Consider the following 20,355-nt stretch of genomic DNA (forward strand, 5'->3'; position numbering starts at 1 on the left):
CCAGTCTCTCAATGCCCCTCTGTTCAACCGTCCTCTGCTTCAAACAGAGCAACCTGGCCAATCCAATGTTTCCTCGCAGCTAAAATTCTCCATTCCTGGCAACATTCTCGAAAATAACCGCCAATGTGATCACATGCCGAGAGGATGTGTCATATTTTCATACTTGGGTTGGAAGCAATTCTGAAAACATTTCACTCGGCTGCTTCCTGGAATGAGGGGCGTGTTTTATGAGGATAAGTGGAGCAGATTGGCCCCATCTCGCCCCCAGCAACATAGCTGCTGAGTCAGCTGAAGGAAGCCATTTCCACGGATCGTTCGCCTGAGTCACAGTGGTCAAATTCGAACCACTTCACCCCATGCCAAGGAAATTCCCAGTGAAAGTTCCATTCCCCACTACGAACAATTTTTTCTCGCGAAGCACAAAATAACAAGTTTAATAAGTTTGATTGTGCAGTTTACTACTGGGCTTAAATCATAGTGAATCCCAGTCTCTCCCATCTACAATCTCAACAGTAACACGACTCATTATATCATGAGGGCCAGTTTAGCTCAGTTGGCTAGACAGCTGAATTTGTGATGTAGAGTGAGGCCAGCAGCGTGGGTTCATAAGAACATAAGAACTAGGAGCAGGAGTAGGCCATCTGGCCCCTCGAGCCTGCTCCACCATTCAATGAAATCATGGCTGATCTTTTGTGGACTCAGCTCCACTTTCCAGCCCGAACACCATAACCCTTAATCCCTTTATTCTTCAAAAAACTAGCTATCTTTATCTTAAAAACATTTAATGAAGGAGCCTCTACTGCTTCACTGGGCAAGGAATTCCATAGATTCACAACCCTTTGGGTGAAGAAGTTTCTCCTAAACTCAGTCCTAAATCTACTTCCCCTTATTTTGAGGCTATGCCCCCTAGTTCTGCTTTCACCCGCCAGTGGAAACAACCTGCCCGCATCTATCCTATCTATTCCCTTCATAATCTTATATGTTTCTATAAGATCCCCCCTCATCCTTCTAAATTCCAACGAGTACAGTCCCAGTCTACTCAACCTCTCCTCGTAATCCAACCCCTTCAGCTCTGGGATTAACCTAGTGAATCTCTTCTGCACACCCTCCAGTGCCAGCACGTCCTTTCTCAAGTAAGGAGACCAAAACTGAACACACTACTCCAGGTGTGGCCTCACTAACACCTTATACAATTGCAGCAGAACCTCCCTAGTCTTAAACTCCATCCCTCTAGCAATGAAGGACAAAATTCCATTTGCCTTCTTAATCACCTGTTGCACCTGTAAACCAACGTTTTGCGACTCATGCACTAGCACACCCAGGTCTCTCTGCACAGCAGCATGTTTTAATATTTTATCATTTAAATAATAATCCTGTTTGCTGTTATTCCTACCAAAATGGATAACCTCACATTTGTCAACATTGTATTCCATCTGCCAGACCCTAGCCCATTCACTTAGCCTATCCAAATCCCTCTGCAGACTTCCAGTATCCTCTGCACTTTCTGCTTTACCACTCATCTCCGTGTCGTCTGCAAACTTGGACACATTGCCCTTGGTCCCCAACTCCAAATCATCTATGTAAATTGTGAACAGTTGTGGGCCCAACACTGATCCCTGAGGGACACCACTAGCTACTGATTGCCAACCAGAGAAACACCCATTAACCCCCACTCTTTGCTTTCTATTAATTAACCAATCCTCTATCCATGCTACTACTTACCCCTCAATTCCTGTACCAGCTAAGGTTATTCATGAAGGCCCCGCCTACTGATCCTTACCCCTCGCCTGAGGCGTGGTGACCCTCAGGATACATCACCACGAGTCAGCTCGCCTCCTCAAAGGTGAGAACAGCCATGGTCATTTTGGACTATGGCGACTTTCCCTTTACCTATTTCAAACTGATTACAGCCGTGAGATTCATGCAGTTTAATATCTGTGAACAGTGCAGCAAAACTTGAAGGGACAGTACAGCAAGGGACGGAATCATTCCTGTAGTTTTTGCAACTTTTTCAAAAGAAGCTGTAGTTTCCAATTGGCATTGGAGTAAAGCCATCAACATTCTTGATATGGGACTCCTCACTGTGAATTTGCCAAAGTTCAAATGTAGGGTTCCATTACCAAGTCAGCAAACTACATTTTGTCTCCAAGTGACAATCTGTAACTGCACATTTCAGCTGAGAAAGGAAGTAATAGCTAAAACCAAAAGTTAATGTGCAAAACATATTTGTACATAATATGACTGTACACTGACCATGACATGCAAACTTCCTGACAGTAAAATCCGTTAACCTCCTTCCTAACAGTTTATAAATAAACAATCTCAAAGTAATAGCCGGCTGTTTTGATTATTACTATGAGCAAAGCTGCGCAATTATTCCTGTCATTTGAGATATGAGCAAGTTATTAGTTATAAAAATCACCACATTCTCAAGGATAATTAGGGATGGGCATTAAAACTTGCCAGTGGTGACCATATCCCCAGGAAGGACTTTTAAAAAGCTCAAACCCGTCCAGTTCTTCCTGAAATGTATACTCTACTTCCAAAGACAGTAGTAATGCCTTTATCAACAGGGGCAGCACGGTAGCATAGTGGTTAGCACAGTTGCTTCACAGCTCCAGGGTACCAGGTTCGATTCCCAGCTTGGGTCACTGAGTGTGCAGAATCTGCACGTTCTCCCCGTGTCGGCGTGCGTTTCCTCCAGGTGCTCTGGTTTCCTCCCATAGTCCAAATATGTGAGAGTTAGGTGGATTGGCCATACTAAATTGCCTGTAGTGTCCAAAAAGGTTAAGTGGGGGTTACGGGGATAGGGTAGACACAAGGGCTTGAATCGGGTGCTCTTTGTAAGGGCACACGGTGCAAACACGATGGGCCGAATGTCCTCCTTCTGCACTGTAAATTCTATGAAAACATATCTCAGCTCATCAACAGTGTCCCTTTCTGATAATTAGTGCTCTGCTAATGTCATTTGGATGAAATCACAAATCAGGATTCAATGATTTTGTTCAAACATAAAGACAATTGCCATTAAACTATTTTTGACCTTAATACAGGTGACCGGCAAATTCAGAGATAGAATGTTTCTCCGACTGAATTCTTTTTTTAAAAAATGCGTTTTTGACCTTTCACGGTTCTTTTTGCTCTTGTGCTATAGATGAACAAAAGCACCAGTGAAAGGAATGCATCAAGCCAGTAATCAGGAAATGAGTCACATTTCAGTGGATCGGAGTCTGGTGAGCACACCGACCCGAGATAAATAAAACACCATTTGTGGAAAGCTGAAGGGAATTGCACTGTAGGTGCAACACTTCAACCGTGTTGCACAAGTGGGTAAATTAAACTACAAGGCGCTTGGTAAAACCAGTTCCAAAGAGAATCTTAACGCTTATTGCTTACACCAGCACAGAAATACATTGTGGGCTGGATTATGACCTCGGGGAAGTTGGTGAGAAATTAGTTTCATTTAAACACTCCTGTCTGCCATCCTATTAGACCTTCCCTTCTGTTCTCCCCCACCACCTTTCACTGCCTAGGCACTGCTTAAAATCTGTTACATGTGTAATATTTTCCAATTCTGATAAACCATTGACTGCTTGTCCTTCAACAGATGCATCTAACCTGACCTTTAAAATTTATTTTGTAGTGCTAATGGGGTTTGGGGTGACAGAACATTGGTGGCATATACAATGGGCGGGATTGTCCGTAGCCCGATGCCGAAATCGGGAATGGCGATCGGGCAGAGAATGGCTCCCGACACCGGAATCGGGGCAGGCGCCGGTTTAACGCCGGGTCGCGATGCTCCGCCCCCTCCAAATCGACGTCACCAGGATGTGCACCGCGCACAGTTGCAACCTCGTCTGCATATAATGATCGGGCCCACCCACGAAGCTCCGCCTCTAATGGGCCGAGTTCCCGATGGCGCAGGCCACGTGTGGTCTCAGCAGTCGGGAACCTGGCGTGCCGGCTGCGGGGAGAGAGAGTGCATGCAGACAGTGTCCAGCACCACTACATTTGGCCGAGATCAGTGCCGCTGGCCAGGGGCTACTGCTAGGGCTGAGGGGAGTGATGGGGGTTGGCCAGGTGGGCTGTAGGGTCGGGGTGGGCGGGTATACGGTCCAGCAAAGCCGGCACCATTTTTTCCAGTGCGACTGGTGCAGGTGTGGGGGGTGTAGGTGTGCACGGCTGCAGCTTGTCAGCCCTGCGCATATGCAGCACAGGACCCGACAGTTCTCCGACCGTTTTCCACGCGTTCCGCAGGTGTTTCACGCGGCACCAGTGCTAACCCCTCACTGGTACCAGAATCAGTGAGGACTTTGTGCCGAACTTCCCTCGTGAAGCACCCACGGATCCTCAGTTGGCGTCGGCACTTAACCTCAGGAACGGAGAATGCAGCCCAATATGTTTGTGCGAGAGTGAACGCGAATATTAATTGGAGTAGTTTTCTAATAGATGTTATTGAATTTATCTTCCTCGGTCTGCTCGAGAAGGCCTGGCAACTCTTCAGGTTGAATTTATCAGCATCCTGTTCAGCACTTTACTCACCCTCCACCTCCGGCTGTCACATGTTGATTCCTCCTCAAAACATATCATTGTGCTTCACTGAGCACATTATCATCTATCACTTTGCAAGACTGCCAACAGGACATCACCAGAGCTGTTCAAGTAGCAAAATCATTGTTTCAATGTTGCCAGTGGTCAGTTTGGTTTGCCTCCTTGTGGAGACAAAGGCTTGTTGAATTTTCCATCAGGCTTCATGTATTTCAAACTGGCACCTGGGCTTGAAACAATATCGCTTCTCCCTAGGAGGCATTCTCCCCATCGTCACATTGTGGGTGAGCCTGGGGGAGCTATCGACTGGTAATGACTAAATGCATGGTGGTTGCCCCAGAGTACTTGCCATCTATCTGCAAGAAGGAAACCCTAATGGTCGTATAAAACACACATGCTGCTTGGATGGAACCCCTTCCCATTCATAAATCCCACTGCTTTGCAAAAATGGGCCTACGAGATGACATGGGTTCCATCAGTGGCGTACTACACCCTTGGTGACACAATCACCATGAAAATGTGAATCTTTGGGCCTTCGTTTGGAAACCTGATCAATGGATTTGTTTTGCAACAGGAACTGTAGGTGAAACATAAGGGTTTGAACACAAACACACCCTAACAAGGCCCACATACACCAGCAGGGGAGCCTGGCGAGAACATTTCTAGACAGCATGCTCCTTTGAACACATTCACAGTCAACAACTTTTCCAAATATCTTGCCCGTGCCCCCATGGTGCCATCATACACTCATGATTCAAGCAGATAATGCCCCCCTGTTGGGATATCAATTGGATTCTTTTTTAAAATATTTTTATTCAAATCAGGATGTACATAACAACATACAAAAAAATCATTCAATAACAAAATAAACATGTACAATTGTCCCAATTTGAGATTTACCCCCTTATTTGTATTTAACCATTCCCTTTTCCCCTCATCCCATCTCCCCTACCCTCCTTCCTTTACTCGCTGGCAAAAAGATCTATAAATAGATACAAGAACAGCTTCTATCTCTTCCAGAATTCCCCACCCGAGACAAAAAGGGCTAACTTAATTTCCTCAGATTTAAGGAATTCCACAACATTTCTCAACCATGTCGATATTTTTGGCGGATCTTCTGATTTCCATTCAATAAAATTTGCCTCCGGGCAATCAATATGGCAATATGGCTCCTTCCCTTCTATTACTCTTGGTGCTTCCAACACTCTCAAAATTGCGTCAAGAGGTCCAGGTAATATTTCCACCCCCATAATGGAAATAAAATACCGAGATTCAAAACCCCACTAACTGGGGACATGTGGACATGGTAGCTGGTCCTCCTTTACAACTCTCACATTTATCTTCTACCTCTTAGTGAAGAATCTACTCATTCTTTCCTGTGTCATATGGGCCCTAAGTGCTACCTCGAATTGTATCAAGCTCATCCTTGCACATGAAGATGTTGTATTGACCCTGTGCATAATTTTACTCCATATTCCCCAGTCCAATTCCATATCTAACTCTTCCTCCCACTTTTGTTTTATCTCCTCAATCGGTGTCCACCTATAAATGTCAGTAATTCTCCATCCAATAACCCATCTGGCAAGAGCAATTTATCAAGCAGTAGCCAACTTCTTTTTCACCAAATTTTGTAACTGAAGATAATTAAACTTCTCCTCCCTCTGCATTTTGTGTTGCTCCCTCAATTTTTCAAAGTTCGCAAACCTACCTTCGAAGAACAAGTCTTTCACATGTCTCAACCCTCCTTTATGCTATTGTATAAATGTTACATCCAATCTTGCCAAGGTGAATCAGTGGTTTCCATAAATATGGACGAGTACCCACATGTTTTCCAACTCATCTCAATTGGCTCCAGCTTTTTAAGGAAGATGTCACCACTGGACTTTCTGTAAACTTCCCTGGGATAAATGGGAGTGGGGCCGCAGCTAAAGTCTTCTTACACAATGCTTCCTTCTACCTGTACCCATTCCGCTTCTTCCTCTCTTCGCCATTGCCGAGTCGTCCCTATATTCGCCTTCCCCAATAACAGCACAAAAGATTGGGTAGCGCCAACCCTCTCACCCGCCGATTCCTTTGTAAAACACCCGTTGAATTATATTAGCCAATATAATATCCATTTTATGAAAAATTGCCTTGAGTAAGAATATCGGGAGGGATGGAAACATGATTAAACAATTTGGTAGGATAACCATTTTGATCATTTGTACCTGTCTAACTAATGAAAGCAGAAGGGTATTCCACCTTTTAAAATCTTCTTTTACCCCCTCCACCAGGCTGGTCAGATTCCATTTCTATATTGTGGCCCAGTCATGAACCACCTGAATACTCAAATACCTGAACTTACTTTGGGGTAGTTTGAATGAAAGGGTATTTATTGGAAATATTTCACTTGTTATATTCAATTTGTAGCCCAAGAAGGTTCCAAATGTTTCCAATATATTCGTAATCTTATCCATACATTTCAAATCATTAGATGTATATATAACAAATTGTCCGCATATCGAGAAACTCTATGTTCTCTACGCCAACGTTTTTCAAACTCAAGGTGGCGACCAACCTGTGGGTCAGGGAGCGATTGGTCGCGGTATTCCTGATCGCAAGAAGCAGTGCCCAACGATTGCGACCAGCTTTTAAGAATGTTGGCTGTGGACAGTCCTCAATTGGCTGCGGTGTTCGAAGGGGTGGGATGGCACGAGGCTGGGCTGTGAGCTGGTCACCGTGCGCAAGAGGGGGCAAGGGCTGACTGACAGCCAGATGGGCGTGCAATGCTCATGGTTGTGGTCCCAGCTTGGAGCTCCGCTCTGGTGCTCGCTGCTCAGTTCATCCCTGGCACTGATCAGCAGTATGTGTCCTGCGGCTGCATGGCCAAACTGCTCAATGGCCGACACAATGGTCGCTTGCACTCCCATGACGTGGAGTGTGGGTCGGGAAGTAGTCAGCAGTCTGTGACTGGGTGGAAGAATCTGACGACAGTAACAGCTACTGGACAGTGAGGGGGAAGCCAGGTCTGGTTTGTTGGCGAGGAACACCGATCAAATGAGGCCAGTCAATATGACTGACACAGGTTAACACTGGAACAAATCTACAGTCATCACGTTATGAGAAACCTACACAGTCATCACTTTGTGTCGCCACTCTCTGTAACCCAGGAAGTAAGTGCTTTCATGAGAATGGAGGAGGGGATGATTTGGATGTTTGGATAATGCAATGAAGCGGAACCAATAAGAAATATTGTGACATTGTATGTGTTTGACAAGTTACTATATTCCATCTAAAGTCATAGGTTGTAAAGTAAGAACAAAATGGCACTTTTTTTGTATACTTGTTTAAATTTCTTAAGAAATTAGAATATATTTAAAACAAAGTATGTGTGTAAATGTAAGTATCCAGATGTTCCACAGAAATTGTTTTAATTTTCAGTAATAAAAAGTCATAAACTTGGAAAATCAGGTTTTGGAAATGAAGTTCCAAAGTAACAAAAAAAGAGAATGGCGGCGGCCAACTTTTAAATACAAATGATGGAGTCTTTCCGCCAGTAGTGGCGACAGAGAAAAGGTCACGCACCCATACGCACACTGACGTCATGTGCCATTCATTTTTTTTATTTCATTGAGCCTCTATTGTCTGCGCATGTTTCTTCTACCAAAATACATTACCTCACATGTTGCTGCATTGAAGTTCATCTGCCAGGTGTCAAGGGCCCATCAATCCCAAACATTTTCAATTTGCTAACCAAATTGCCAAGTGGCACCGTATCAAATGCTTTCTGAAAGTCCAAATATGCAACATCCACGGCACTACTTTCATCCAATGCCTGTGCCACCTCGTCAGAGAACTCAATTAAATTTGTCAGACGTGACCTGCCCTTGACAAAGCAATCTTGATTGTCTGGTGTTAACTTGTTTTTCTCTAAGTGTATATTTATCTCATCCCATATTATGGCCTCCATCAGTTTTCCCACTATTGATGTCAAGCTGACAGGTCTGTAGTTTTCTGGGTTATCCTTTTCCCCTTTCTTAAAAAAGTGTCACATTTGCAATTCTTCAGTGCCCAGGGGCAGATCCTGTGTTCAGAGAGGCTGAAACATTTCTGTCAGCGACTCTGCAATATGCTCCCTTACCTCTCTCAGCAATCTAGGATGCATCCCATCCAGGCCTTGCTATTTCTATCCATGGAGTACGGCCAGTCTTTTTAGCACCTCTTATTCATCTATCATTATACTGTTTAGTTGCTCAACACCCACATTTTCAACTGGGCCATTGTCACTCTCTTATAATCTTCCAATTTGGTAAAGACAGAATCAAAGTGTTCATTTAGTACCACTGCCAGACCCTCCGCTTCAGTGAGCAGTTGACCCTGCTTGACCTTTATGGGCCCCACTCTATCTTTCACTAATCTTTTAGCATTAATATGTTTGAAGAACATTTTTCAAATTTATTGATCTTTATTATCACAAGTAGGCTTACATTAACACTGCAATGAAGTTACTGTGAAAAGCCCCTAGTCGCCACATTCCGGTGCCTGTTAGGGTACACAGAAGGAGAATTCAGAATGTCCAACTCACCTACTAGCACGTCTTTCGCGACTTGTGGGAGGACACTGGAGCACCCGGAGGAAAATAAATAATTGTAAAATAAACTGCCCCCCAGAAAAAAATTGGTATTGATTAGATTCTGGCCAGCATAAAAGTATTCTTCTTTTCGAACTACAAATGCTGGGAGTTTCTCACCCGTTTCACTGATGCCGATGACACAGTTTGCATAAATGAATTGACATTACCATAGTGCACTTGATTTAAAACAGTTTTACAGAAATAAAATGAATCAAACCACATTCTGAATGAGTCAGCTATCTGAGCACAATCACGAGATTATGCTTTCCGATGTTGAATCGGTGAAACACATTTGAACCTCCTACATCTAGAGCTCTCCATCCACCTAATCTGCCACAAAACAAATCTTGATGCAATGCCTTTAATGTGAGGATTTCCTCAAAACTGATGAAGATATGAAAAATTTCTAATGACATTTAAACTTGTTTATCTAGTGATATAAGCAGAACTCAGGAATAACCAAATTGTACAGCTACCATTGATCCAAATGTCTCATACCATCGTCAAAGCCCTATTTTCGCAACATTTGATTTCTTTAATAAATAAAAGAAACGTTTTCCAGCACAGGAGTAGTGAGAAAGTTTACCAAATAGATGGCCCGCTGCAAATCACAACGGAACATAGCATTACACCAGAAAGACGTCACCTTGATGAAAATTGTGGGTGGTTAGCATTTGTTTTATGGAAACATTTATATATATATATATTTTTTTTTAATGTTTTTTCCTTTTCTGAGTTACCAAGCCAGGGCTCAGAGTGTGGGCCAGGGGCGAACCCCTAATCCAGCTCCTTGACTGCTCCAAAAAACTAATTCAAATTGAATCGAATTCATGGTCCCCACAAGAGAGACATACCAGATCTGAGCCAAAGGCTCAATCTACGGACACTTAATCTTAGCCAAAAGGCCGAGAAGCGATGAAACATTTATATTGATGAGCATATCTAGCAAGCTACAAGAATTCCTTTGAATTTCTTTTACTGCCTTCTCTTGTTATAGTTTGCTTCCAATTCTTTTATATTCAAGTTTGGCTTGTTTCAGTTTTATGTCCCATGATTGTTAAGTATCTTTCTATGCCTTTTTTTGATAATCGCGGGAAGGAGAAAGGAGTCCTTGCGTTTAGTGGATCCAAAATTTGCCTTGCCCACAGTCAACTTTGAAAGTTATGGTTTACAAATCCAAATGGTGGTATTTTACATTGTAGCCACCTGGGTTGGCCACTTCCCAACTTAAAATGGAGAACCTCAAAGACTAAAGGGAAATTCAGCCAACACAGGCAAAAACGAGCAAGTGCAGAAATCCTGTGTTTTGGAACTTTCAAAAACCAGACAGCACTGAAACCAGCAGTCATCTGCATAGTAATGAGCGATTCCAAGGCACAATTGCAACACTTAAGGTGAATAAAGCCAAGCCAGACGCCTCGGCGCCAGCAGGAGCCAAGACAAAGGAAGGCCAACGGACATTTAGGGACCGCCCAGCGATCAGGGAACAACTCCAGTATTGGAGAAATCGATCCAAGTGATCGGGACGCAGTCCAATCATTTGGAACCAGGTACTGGGTCCGCCCCAAAGGGCTGGACGCCCCTGGGGACTATAAAGTAAAGTCCCCAAGTTCAAATCGTCCTTCTTGGCAGGGTCACTCAACAACGCGAATCAACCCCCGAGAGTGAACTGCCCAGCTGCCGCACCAACCAAGTAAGTCTCCAGTCAACGCTCGCTACGAGAGAGGCGCTCCTAGCAACAACCAGCTTTTGAATCCTGCAGACTCAGGACCTGAACGAAAGGCCATTTGTTCCCCTGATCTGGTGGGCCAATTCCGAAGCTAAGTATAGGCCTTTTAGTGATAGAAATAGTCTAGAAAGTAGAGTTATATGCATAAGTAGTGACTTATAATAAATGTGTTTTGATTTGAATCTTACTAATTGGTGTGTTGAGTTATTGATCAGTACTTGAACCTCGTGGCGGTATCATAAAGATACCTGGCAACTCTAGAGCAAAGGTTAAACAAACAGAGCAAATTACGAATTAAGAGCCAACCAAAAGTTAGCAACAACATCCAAGCACAAGTGTTACTAATGAAGCTGCTCTGTAAAGGTTGCTTTGTATTCTGTCTACATCTTACCATTGCGACAGGATCATCCCCCGCCCCCAAACCCGCTGAAAATTTACTGAAACAAACCAAATTTTGAACAAATGAAACATTTTGTGAACTGCAACAGTCAGATTCTCATGCCATTAAACATTCTGCACGGACACAATGCCTCGGATTTCCACGGTCTATAAAATAGTGAGTGGAACGTGGATTCAGATGTCCCAGCCATATTTCTGATAGATCCCATTTTAGCAGGTCATGGGAAAGAGGATGACGTGTGGGAATCCAGTACTGAGTTGAAGCAGACCCCATTTTCGTTGTACTCAGTCCTGACCCTGCAGTGTGGACATAATGAATTTTTGGAGTCGACATAAAGGGTGTTCAAGATTGAATAAGATCTGTATAACTGCCATGATGCAAAGTTACTTATATGCCCAGCACTTGAAAAAAAAATTAAAAGGCTGGAACCCTTGAAAAAAAAAATTAAAAGGCTGTTGACTCAGTGAAAGTTGAGAAAATTCAGTTCTAGCAGCTTCAATAGCAGTTTGTTGACTTTTGCTAAAGTGTTTCTTTATGAACACTTGGTTGATTTCTACAAGCTACAATTAGGGCCGGGGGTGGGGGGTTCTAAGTTCACAGTTTGATTGACAGTTCAAATAAGTCACTAAAGGATTAGCTGTTCTAATGTGGAGTTACAAATGGAAGTTTTTTTAATAACAGATTCAGCACTTGGGATGTAAAAGTTTTGTTTGAGCTTTCATGAATGAAAGTGCTTATTTTCAAATAGTGATGGTTGCATTAGATATTTATTTATTTTGTTTCATCTCAACATGGCTTCGGAAGCCTGCCCATGGTGGATACTGGGTGAGTTGGCATGGAGTGTCTAAGACCAAGGGTGATGGGTGGGTTGATATGATTTGACATTAAGTTGCATGGGGGCTATTAAAAGCCTTGGAGATGTGGCAACATGGGTTCGCATTAAGTTGCATGGAGGTGGGATAAGGAGTGGGTGAGGGAATGAGTGATGAGGGTTAGAGGGCCTATCATTTAGCCAAATTACTGGGACCAGGGCCAAGGTAGGCCTTTTAACCAGCCTGCCTTGGCACTCAGCAGCCCTTGTGGCTAACTCCCTACTGCATCCAGGGGCAATGGGCCCAACTCTATCCCACACACCTTCTGGAGTAAAGATTCTTCTACTCAATGGCTTTTCTACAGAGACATGTGAGGCAAGTAGGGAAAGTTCCTGACTTGAGCTGCCAGCCTCGGTCACAAAAATCTGGGCCCACCTCAATCTTATCTTGCTCAAAATGGACAACACATGAGAGGAATTGGGAAACCTTATAGATACAATTTAAAGGGAAAAAAAAAGAGGTCTTCAATTTATGAAGGGATTAAGACAGAATATTCTTGTTTATCTCTTTGGAATCTATCAATGAAAGATTTCATCTCTGCAGGGACTACAGATAATGATTTGGAGGTGAAGGTCAAGAGATAAAATATTTGCCTGCAGAACAGATTGTCACTTATTTTCCTGTTTAATAACCACAAAACTGGGTACGTTACACCCCAATTTGGAATGCAAAACTGTTACGTCCACACACAAAATCTGACATCTGCTTTACAAACAGCATTAAAATTACCTGTCAATAAATTGGTCGATTATGACAATATCCCCAGGCTGGATTTCTTCCTGTAGTGAGCCACAAGCAGTAGTAGCAATAATATGGGTGCAACCCTCTTGCTTCAATGCCCAGATGTTTGCTCGAAAGTTGACATTCGTTGGCATGATAGTGTGTCGCCTTCCATGTCTGCATAATAACGGAAAATTAATCAAAGAAAACCCTACACAGGGGGAGGGAGTGATAAATGCATTATATTTTCTGTTAAAAAACAAATTATGGGAAAGAGCTAACAGTACGAAGTTCTTGTGCAACGTTAAACTTTGTCGACAATTGGTGATCAGAGTTTCGATGTGATGCATTTTTCCTATAAGTTGGGAATTTTCTTACATTATGGGCTTAATTTCTGCTGAAGCACATCACATTTTTTCTTATGTTAATTTTGATCAGGAAGACATGAACAGAGCATCAGCAACATTAATCTTAAAAAAACCCTATAAATTATGCTTTAATGTGCCATTTACAGTTTGCGTCCATCAAACATGGGTACACCCAAAGTCATTAAAGTTGAATGAGGAGGCCTGAGTTGGTGGTAGGAGGCCTGAGTTGGGGGTAGTGGGACCAGGCCTGGAAAGGGAGCTGCGCCAGGGGAGACGGGGCCGGGCGAGTGGAAAGCGCGGGCTTTTTCCCGCGTTTAGGGCTGAAGGGGCGAGGCCGGAGCTGGGAAGCGCGGGCTTTTTCTCCCGCGCTGGGAGTGGAATGGATGCGATCCTGCTGGTGGACGAGGGGGGGGGGGGGGGGGTCACACTGGGAGGGTCGATGCAGCGGCGGGAGTGGCCAGGGTCAGCAGGAGTCAGCTGACTTACGGGAGTGCAATGGGGGGAGCAATGCAGCTAGGGGGGGCCTAGCTTGGGGGGGGGAGAACCGGGTTGCTGCTGGAATGGCCAAGAGGGAGCTGGAGTTAGTAGAGGAGGTCGGGGCGGGGCTCTGCCGCTGTGGGGAATGGGTCGTGCGGGGGGCGCGGGCACGTGGCTGGCCTAGGAAGGGCTATGGCTAGTCGGCGGGGGAGAGGGGTGAGTAGCCCCCTGATCCGGCTGATAACCTGGAATGTAAGGGGACTGAATGGGCTGGTCAAGCGGGCCCGGGTGGTCGCGCACCTGAAGGGGCTGAAGGCGGATGTGGCCATGCTTCAGGAGACGCACCTGAGGGTGGCGGATCAGGTAAAGTTGAGAAAGGGGTGGGTGGGGCAGGTGTTTCATTCGGGTTTGGATGCAAAAAATTGGGGTGGGGGGTGATGTTGGTGGGGAAGAGAGTGTCGTTCGAGGCGTCGAGCATTGTGGCAGACAATGGTGGTAGGTATGTGATAGTAAGTGGCAAGCTGCAGGGGGAGCGGGTGGTGTTGGTCAATGTATATGCCCCGAATTGGGACGATGCGGGTTTCATGCGGCATATGCTGGGCCGGATTCCGGACCTGGAGACAGGGGGCCTGATAATGGGGGGGGGTTTCAACATGGTGCTGTACCTGGCATTGGATCGCTCTAGGTCTAGGACGGGCAGGAGGCCAGCGGCGGCCAAGGTGCTAAGGGGGTTCATGGACCAGATGGGAGGGGTGGACCGATGGAGGTTTGCGAGGCCGGGGGCCAGGGAATTTTCATTCTTCTCCCATGTCCACAAGGCCTACTCCCGGATTGACTTTTCTGTCATGAGCACGGCGCTGATTCCGAGGGTGGAGGATACGGAGTACTCGGCGATAGCCATTTCTGATCATGCGCCGCACTGGGTGGACCTAGAGTTGGGGGAGGAGCGGGACCAGCGCCCGCTGTGGCGCCTACAGGTGGGGTTGCTGGCGGACGAGGAGGTGAGCGGGCGGGTCCAGAAGTGTATAGAGAGGTACCTGGAGACTAATGACAATGGGAAGGTGCAAGTAGGGGTGGTCTGGGAGGCGCTGAAGGCGGTGGTCAGAGGAGAGTTGATCTCCATTAGGGCACACAAGGAGAGGAGAGGGAGGAGAGAGAGGGAGAGGTTGGTGGGGGAGATGGTGAGGGTGGATAGGAGGTACGCGGAGGCCCCGGAGGAGGGATTGCTTACGGAGTGGCGTAGCCTCCAGGCTGAGTTCGATTTGTTGACCACCAGGAAGGCGGAGGCGCAGTGGAGGAGGGCGCAGGGGGCGGTATATGAATACGGAGAAAAGGCGAGCCGGATGCTGGCACACCAGCTTTGGAAGCGAGAGGCAGCTAGGGAGATCGGGGGAGTTAGGGATGGAGGAGGGAGCACGGTGCGAAGTGCGGTGGGTATCAATGGGGTCTTCAGGGACTTTTACGAGGAACTGTACCGGTCTGAGCCCCCACTGGAAGAGGAAGGGATGGGTCGCTTCCTGGACCGGCTGAGGTTTCCGAGGGTGGAGGAGGGGGCAGGTGGCGGGGTTGGGGGCGCCGGTTGGGTTGGAGGAGTTGGTCAAAGGGATAGGGAACATGCAGGCGGGGAAGGCATCGGGGCCGGATGGGTTCCCGGTTGAATTTTACAAGAAGTATGCAGGCCTGATGGGCCCGCTGTTGGTAAGGACCTTTAACGAGGCAAGGGAAGGGGGGGGCTCTGCCCCCGACGATGTCTAGGGTGCTGATTTCCCTGATCCTGAAGCGGGAGAAGGATCCCCTACAGTGTGGGTCATACAGGCCGATCTCACTCTTAAATGTAGATGCAAAGTTGCTGGCAAAGGTTTTGGCCATGAGGATAGAGGACTGTGTGCCGCAGGTCATACACGAGGATCAGACGGGGTTCGTGAAAGGGAGGTAGTTGAATACTAATGTACGGAGGCTCTTGAATGTTAGAATGATGCCGGCGATGGAAGGGGAGACGGAGATAGTGGCGGTGATGGATGTGGAGAAGGCCTTTGATAGGGTGGAGTGGGGGTACCTGTGGGAGGTGTTGAAAAGGTTTGGGTTCGGGATGGGGGTTTGTCAGGTGGGTGAGGCTGCTGTATGAGGCCCCGGTGGAGAGTGTAGCCATGAACAGAAGGCGCTCAGAGTATTTCCGGCTACAGCAGGGGACGAGGCAGGGGTGTCCCCTGCCCCCCCTGCTCTTTGCGCTGGCGATTGAACCCCTGGCCATGGCATTGAGGGAGTCGAGGAACTGGAGGGGGCTGGCGCGGGGTGGGGAGGAGCATCGGGTGTCGCTCTATGTGGATGATTTGCTGCTATTTGTGGCGGACCCGGTGGGGGGAATGCCGGAGGTGATGAGGATCCTTAGGGAGTTTGGAGATTTCTCCGGGTACAAGCTTAATGTGGGGAAGAGCGAGTTGTTCGTAGTGCACCCGGGGGACCAGGAGAGGGGGACTGGTGAGCTTCCTCTAAAAAGGGCGGAGAGGAGTTTCAGGTACCTGGGGGTCCAGGTGGCTAGGAGCTGGGGGGCCCTACGTAAGCTTAACTTCACGAGGCTGGTGGAGCAGATGAAGGAGGAGTTTAAGAGGTGGGACGTGCTGCCACTCTCCCTGGCGGATAGAGTGCAGTCAGTTAAAATGACGGTGCTCCCGAGGTTTTTGTTCCTGTTCCAATGCCTCCCCATCCTGATCCCTAGGGCCTTCTTCAGGAGGGTTAACAGGAGCGTAATGGGGTTTGTGTGGGTGCAGAAGACCCCGAGGGTGAGAAGGGTGTTCCTGGAGCGGTGCAGGGATGGGGGGGGGGGGGGGGGGGGGGTTTGGCGCTGCCTAACCTCTGTGGGTATTATTGGGCCGCCAACGTGGCGATGGTGCGTAAGTGGGTGATGGAGGGGGATGAGGTGGCATGGAAGAGGCTGGAGATGGCGTCCTGTATGGGCACGAGCCTGGAGGCGCTGGTGATGGCGCCGCTGCCGCTTCCTCCAACGAGGTATACCACGAGCCCGGTGGTGGCGGCTACCCTCAAAATTTGGGGGCAATGGAGACGTCACAGGGGGGAGGTGGGGGCCTCGGAGTGGGCCCCGATTCGGGGGAACCACCGGTTTGTCCCAGGGAGGATGGACGGAGAGTTCCTGAGCTGGCACAGGGTAGGTATTAGAAGGATGGGGGACCTGTTTGTGGACGGGAAGTTCGCGAGCCTGGGTGAGCTGTAGGAGAAGTTTGGGCTCCCCCCGGGAACACCTTCAGATATATGCAGGTAAGGGAGTTTGTTCGGCGGCAGGTGGTGGAGTTCCCACTGTTGCCGCCACGCGGGGTCCAGGACAGGGTGATGTCGGGTGTGGGTTGGAGAGGGGAGGATCTCAGCAATGTATCAGGTGATGCAGGAGGAGGAGGAGGCCTCAGTGGAGGAGCTAAAGGGTAAGTGGGAAGAGGAGTTGGGTGAGGAAATTGACGAGAGGATGTGGGCGGATGCCCTGGGGAGGGATGCAAATATATCTCTTCTTAAATGTGGAGACCAAAACTGCACATAGCATTCCAGATGTGGTCTCACCAAAATCCTGCACTACTCTAACATAACATATTTATTCCTATACTCCAAGTTCCTTGAATAAATGCCAACATGCCATTTTCTTCTCAATTGCTTGCTGTAAGCTGTTCCTTACTGTTTTCCTTGTATGAGCATATCCAAATCTCTTTGAACATCAACACTTACAAGTTTCTCGCCTTTTATAAAGATTTAGCTTTTCTATTCTTTCGACTAAAATGAATAACTTTGCACTTCCCTACATTATAATCCATCTTCCATCGGATTGCCCACTCAGTTTTTCCAATTAAGGGGCAATTTAGCCCGGCCAACCCACCTACCCTGCTCATCTTTGGGTTGTGGGGGTAAGACCCACACAGACACGGGGAGAATGTGCAAACTCCACACAGACAGTGACCCAGGGCCGGGATCGAACCCGGGTCCTCGGCACCGTGAGGCAGCAGTGCTAACCAGTACGTCACCGTGACGCCCAATGCCCACTCAGTTAACCCGCATATATATTTCAACAGTCTCTCTGTGACCCCCTCACAACTTACCTTCCCACCTAGCTTTGTATCACCTGCAAACTTAGATATATTATCTGCTGTATCTTTATTTAAGTCACTAATATAGATTGCAAACAGCGGAGGCCCCAGTGGTGCTCGATTGTTCACCACCCACCAACTTGAAAAATCCCATTTGGGTCCACTCTACTTCCTATCTGTTAACCTATCCTCTATCCATGCTAATGTATTACCTCCAAATAAATGCACATTTATCTTGAAGAATCTTTTGGGAAAGAATTACAGAACCTATGGCAAGTCTGTGATAGGATGGAAGGCAGGAGAAATTAAACAAAAAAGGAGTGATGTTGCGAGGCAAAAGGAGATGGTAATTGGGTGAGTAAATAATGGGGGGGGGAGAAATGTGTCGAGAAGAGATACAAATGTGAACAACTGAATTATTAACAACAGCTTCCACATGAAAAGAATAGGGACCGACTGTCTTGGGTTGACTGCCATTTGAATACAGAATTGTGAAGCTTACAAACAGCCCTTTGCAACAATCATCACTGGCGGTACAGGAAGTGGAACGGTTGGGATTTTCAGCGGGACTGGGCAGCCCTGCCCTCAAACAGTGATATCACAATGCCCCCATCACCAATCAAAGTTCACCAGTCACAAAAGGGAAGTCAGAAAGTCACCTAGCAGAAGTACCATGAGCTCCAAATTCCTGCTGCTCCGGCTCTCATTACATCATTTTCCCACCGCTGAAAACAGTACAATTTCTAGGTTATCATTGAAGTATAAAATTATCTGGGCAGATAGGTTCTCTTAAGCTGTTAAAAGGGGGAAAAATGAAATTGCTAATTAGCACACATTTTTGCATCACTCCTGATGAACACTTCCCTAATTTTCTTTTAAAGATCACAAAGGGGAAGATATCGGACTGGCTATCTTGTTACAATACTGAGCCAAGCAGCAGTACATAACTTCACAAAGACTTTATTCGAAAGACAGGACAATTTGTTTCTCTGGTTTTCCCAAGCCTGATTCACAAGAACATATCAGAAAGTGTTGAATGAGAAAAGGCTGGGCAACCCTAATGAATCACAGAATTTCTATCAACCTCCTAACTTACTTCAATGTTCAGTGTGAGGCAAGTAAACTGTGATAGAATTTCCGAGGAGACAAAGCATTGATATCCCTATGGATAATACTCTCTAATTGAACCCATTGTGCTTTATAAACTACTTATTAATTTATCCCAAAATGTATTTTCAATCTGTTCTCTGGACATGATCATCTGCCTTCTTTTTAAAGGATTGAACTGGCTGAGAATCAGAGAATGGTACAGCACCAAAGAACGCCATTCAGCCCATCGTACTTGTGTCAGTTGTTTAAAAGAGCTATCTACTGAGTCCCACCCTCCGCTAAGCAGAACTGTCACCTGAACCGGGACAGGAATTCATCCTCGATTCCCCAGAATGTTTACTATTAGATTCATTTGACTGTGCCATTTTGTTTGCTGCAACATGTGCAGCAATCGCCAAACCACGCAACAGCTTCGGAAGTGGCTAAAAGGAGCTCGCTGAGCCCTCCACTGAATTCGGTCAGGGGCAATGCTCAATGAGGTGAGTCATTGATAGGGGTGCACCACAGCTGCAGTCAGGATTCCCTCGGCCTTGGCCAATGCACAAAAAGCTGAGGACTGCCCAATGTTGGCGTGGCAGGCTGATTTCAAGAAATAATAAAGCAGACTACGGTCAAGTACGGAATTTGTTTTTTAAAAGAGAAATAAATAACTTACCGAGCAAGAAGCACACAATGAACCTTCTTGATCTTCCCCAGTATCAGAACATCTGAAGGCTATTTGTGAAGAAGAAGAATTGCAAAGTGTTAGACAAATAAACCATTTCCCACAGTTGGACAAGGATATTAAAACATGTTTGATAAAAGTCCTATCAGTGGTCTATCCTCAATTTTTAAAATTTGCATTCATTCCGTCAAGCAGAAACATATTCCAACAATAGAACCAGAGACACAGGGGGTGGTGTGCAAACCTGTAAGGTTAATGATAAGTTGAATTCAACTAAAAGGAATTCACGAATGCAGCAGAGAGTTAAATCATCTGTGAATAGATTCTGGCTTCATACAGATCTCAAAGAGAACTAAGTAGTTGACATAAGTAGCATTACAAGTGGACATTTATCTGGGTCATACAGAGACACATACATAGAAAATAGAAGCAGGAGGCCATTTGACCTCATTATGATCAAGGCTGCTTATCAAGTTCAATACCCCCCTTGATTCATTTAGTCCCAATAACCATATCGAACTCCTTCTTGAAATTACACAACGTTTTGGTCTCAACTACTTTCTGTGAAGTCATTTCCACAGGTTCACCACTCTCTGGGGGAAGACATTTCTCCAACCTCAGTCCTAAAAGGTTTACCCCTTATTTTCAAACTAGAGTCATAGATGTTTATAGCATGGAAATAGGGCCTTTGGCCCAGCTTGTCCACGCCGCCCAGTTTCTATCATTAAGCTTGTCCCACTTGCCCGCATTTGGCCCATAAACCTATGCCC

The 20,355-nt window shown here is 46.2% G+C and overlaps 1 protein-coding gene across 1 annotated transcript in view; it reads right to left on the minus strand.

Annotated features, from left to right (window-relative positions):
- The window catches only part of mtap (methylthioadenosine phosphorylase), a 253,472-nt gene that overhangs the window by 168,926 nt on the left and 64,191 nt on the right, over positions 1-20,355 (minus strand). Inside the window, exons 3-4 of the mRNA XM_072516927.1 lie at positions 19,577-19,635; positions 12,891-13,058 (exon numbers count right to left, since the gene is read on the minus strand). Coding sequence (XP_072373028.1) covers positions 12,891-13,058; positions 19,577-19,635 — 227 coding nt within the window. The remainder of the gene's footprint in view (positions 1-12,890; positions 13,059-19,576; positions 19,636-20,355) is intronic.

This window comes from Scyliorhinus torazame, chromosome 9, assembly GCF_047496885.1.
Source record: "Scyliorhinus torazame isolate Kashiwa2021f chromosome 9, sScyTor2.1, whole genome shotgun sequence".
Taxonomy (NCBI): domain Eukaryota; kingdom Metazoa; phylum Chordata; class Chondrichthyes; order Carcharhiniformes; family Scyliorhinidae; genus Scyliorhinus; species Scyliorhinus torazame.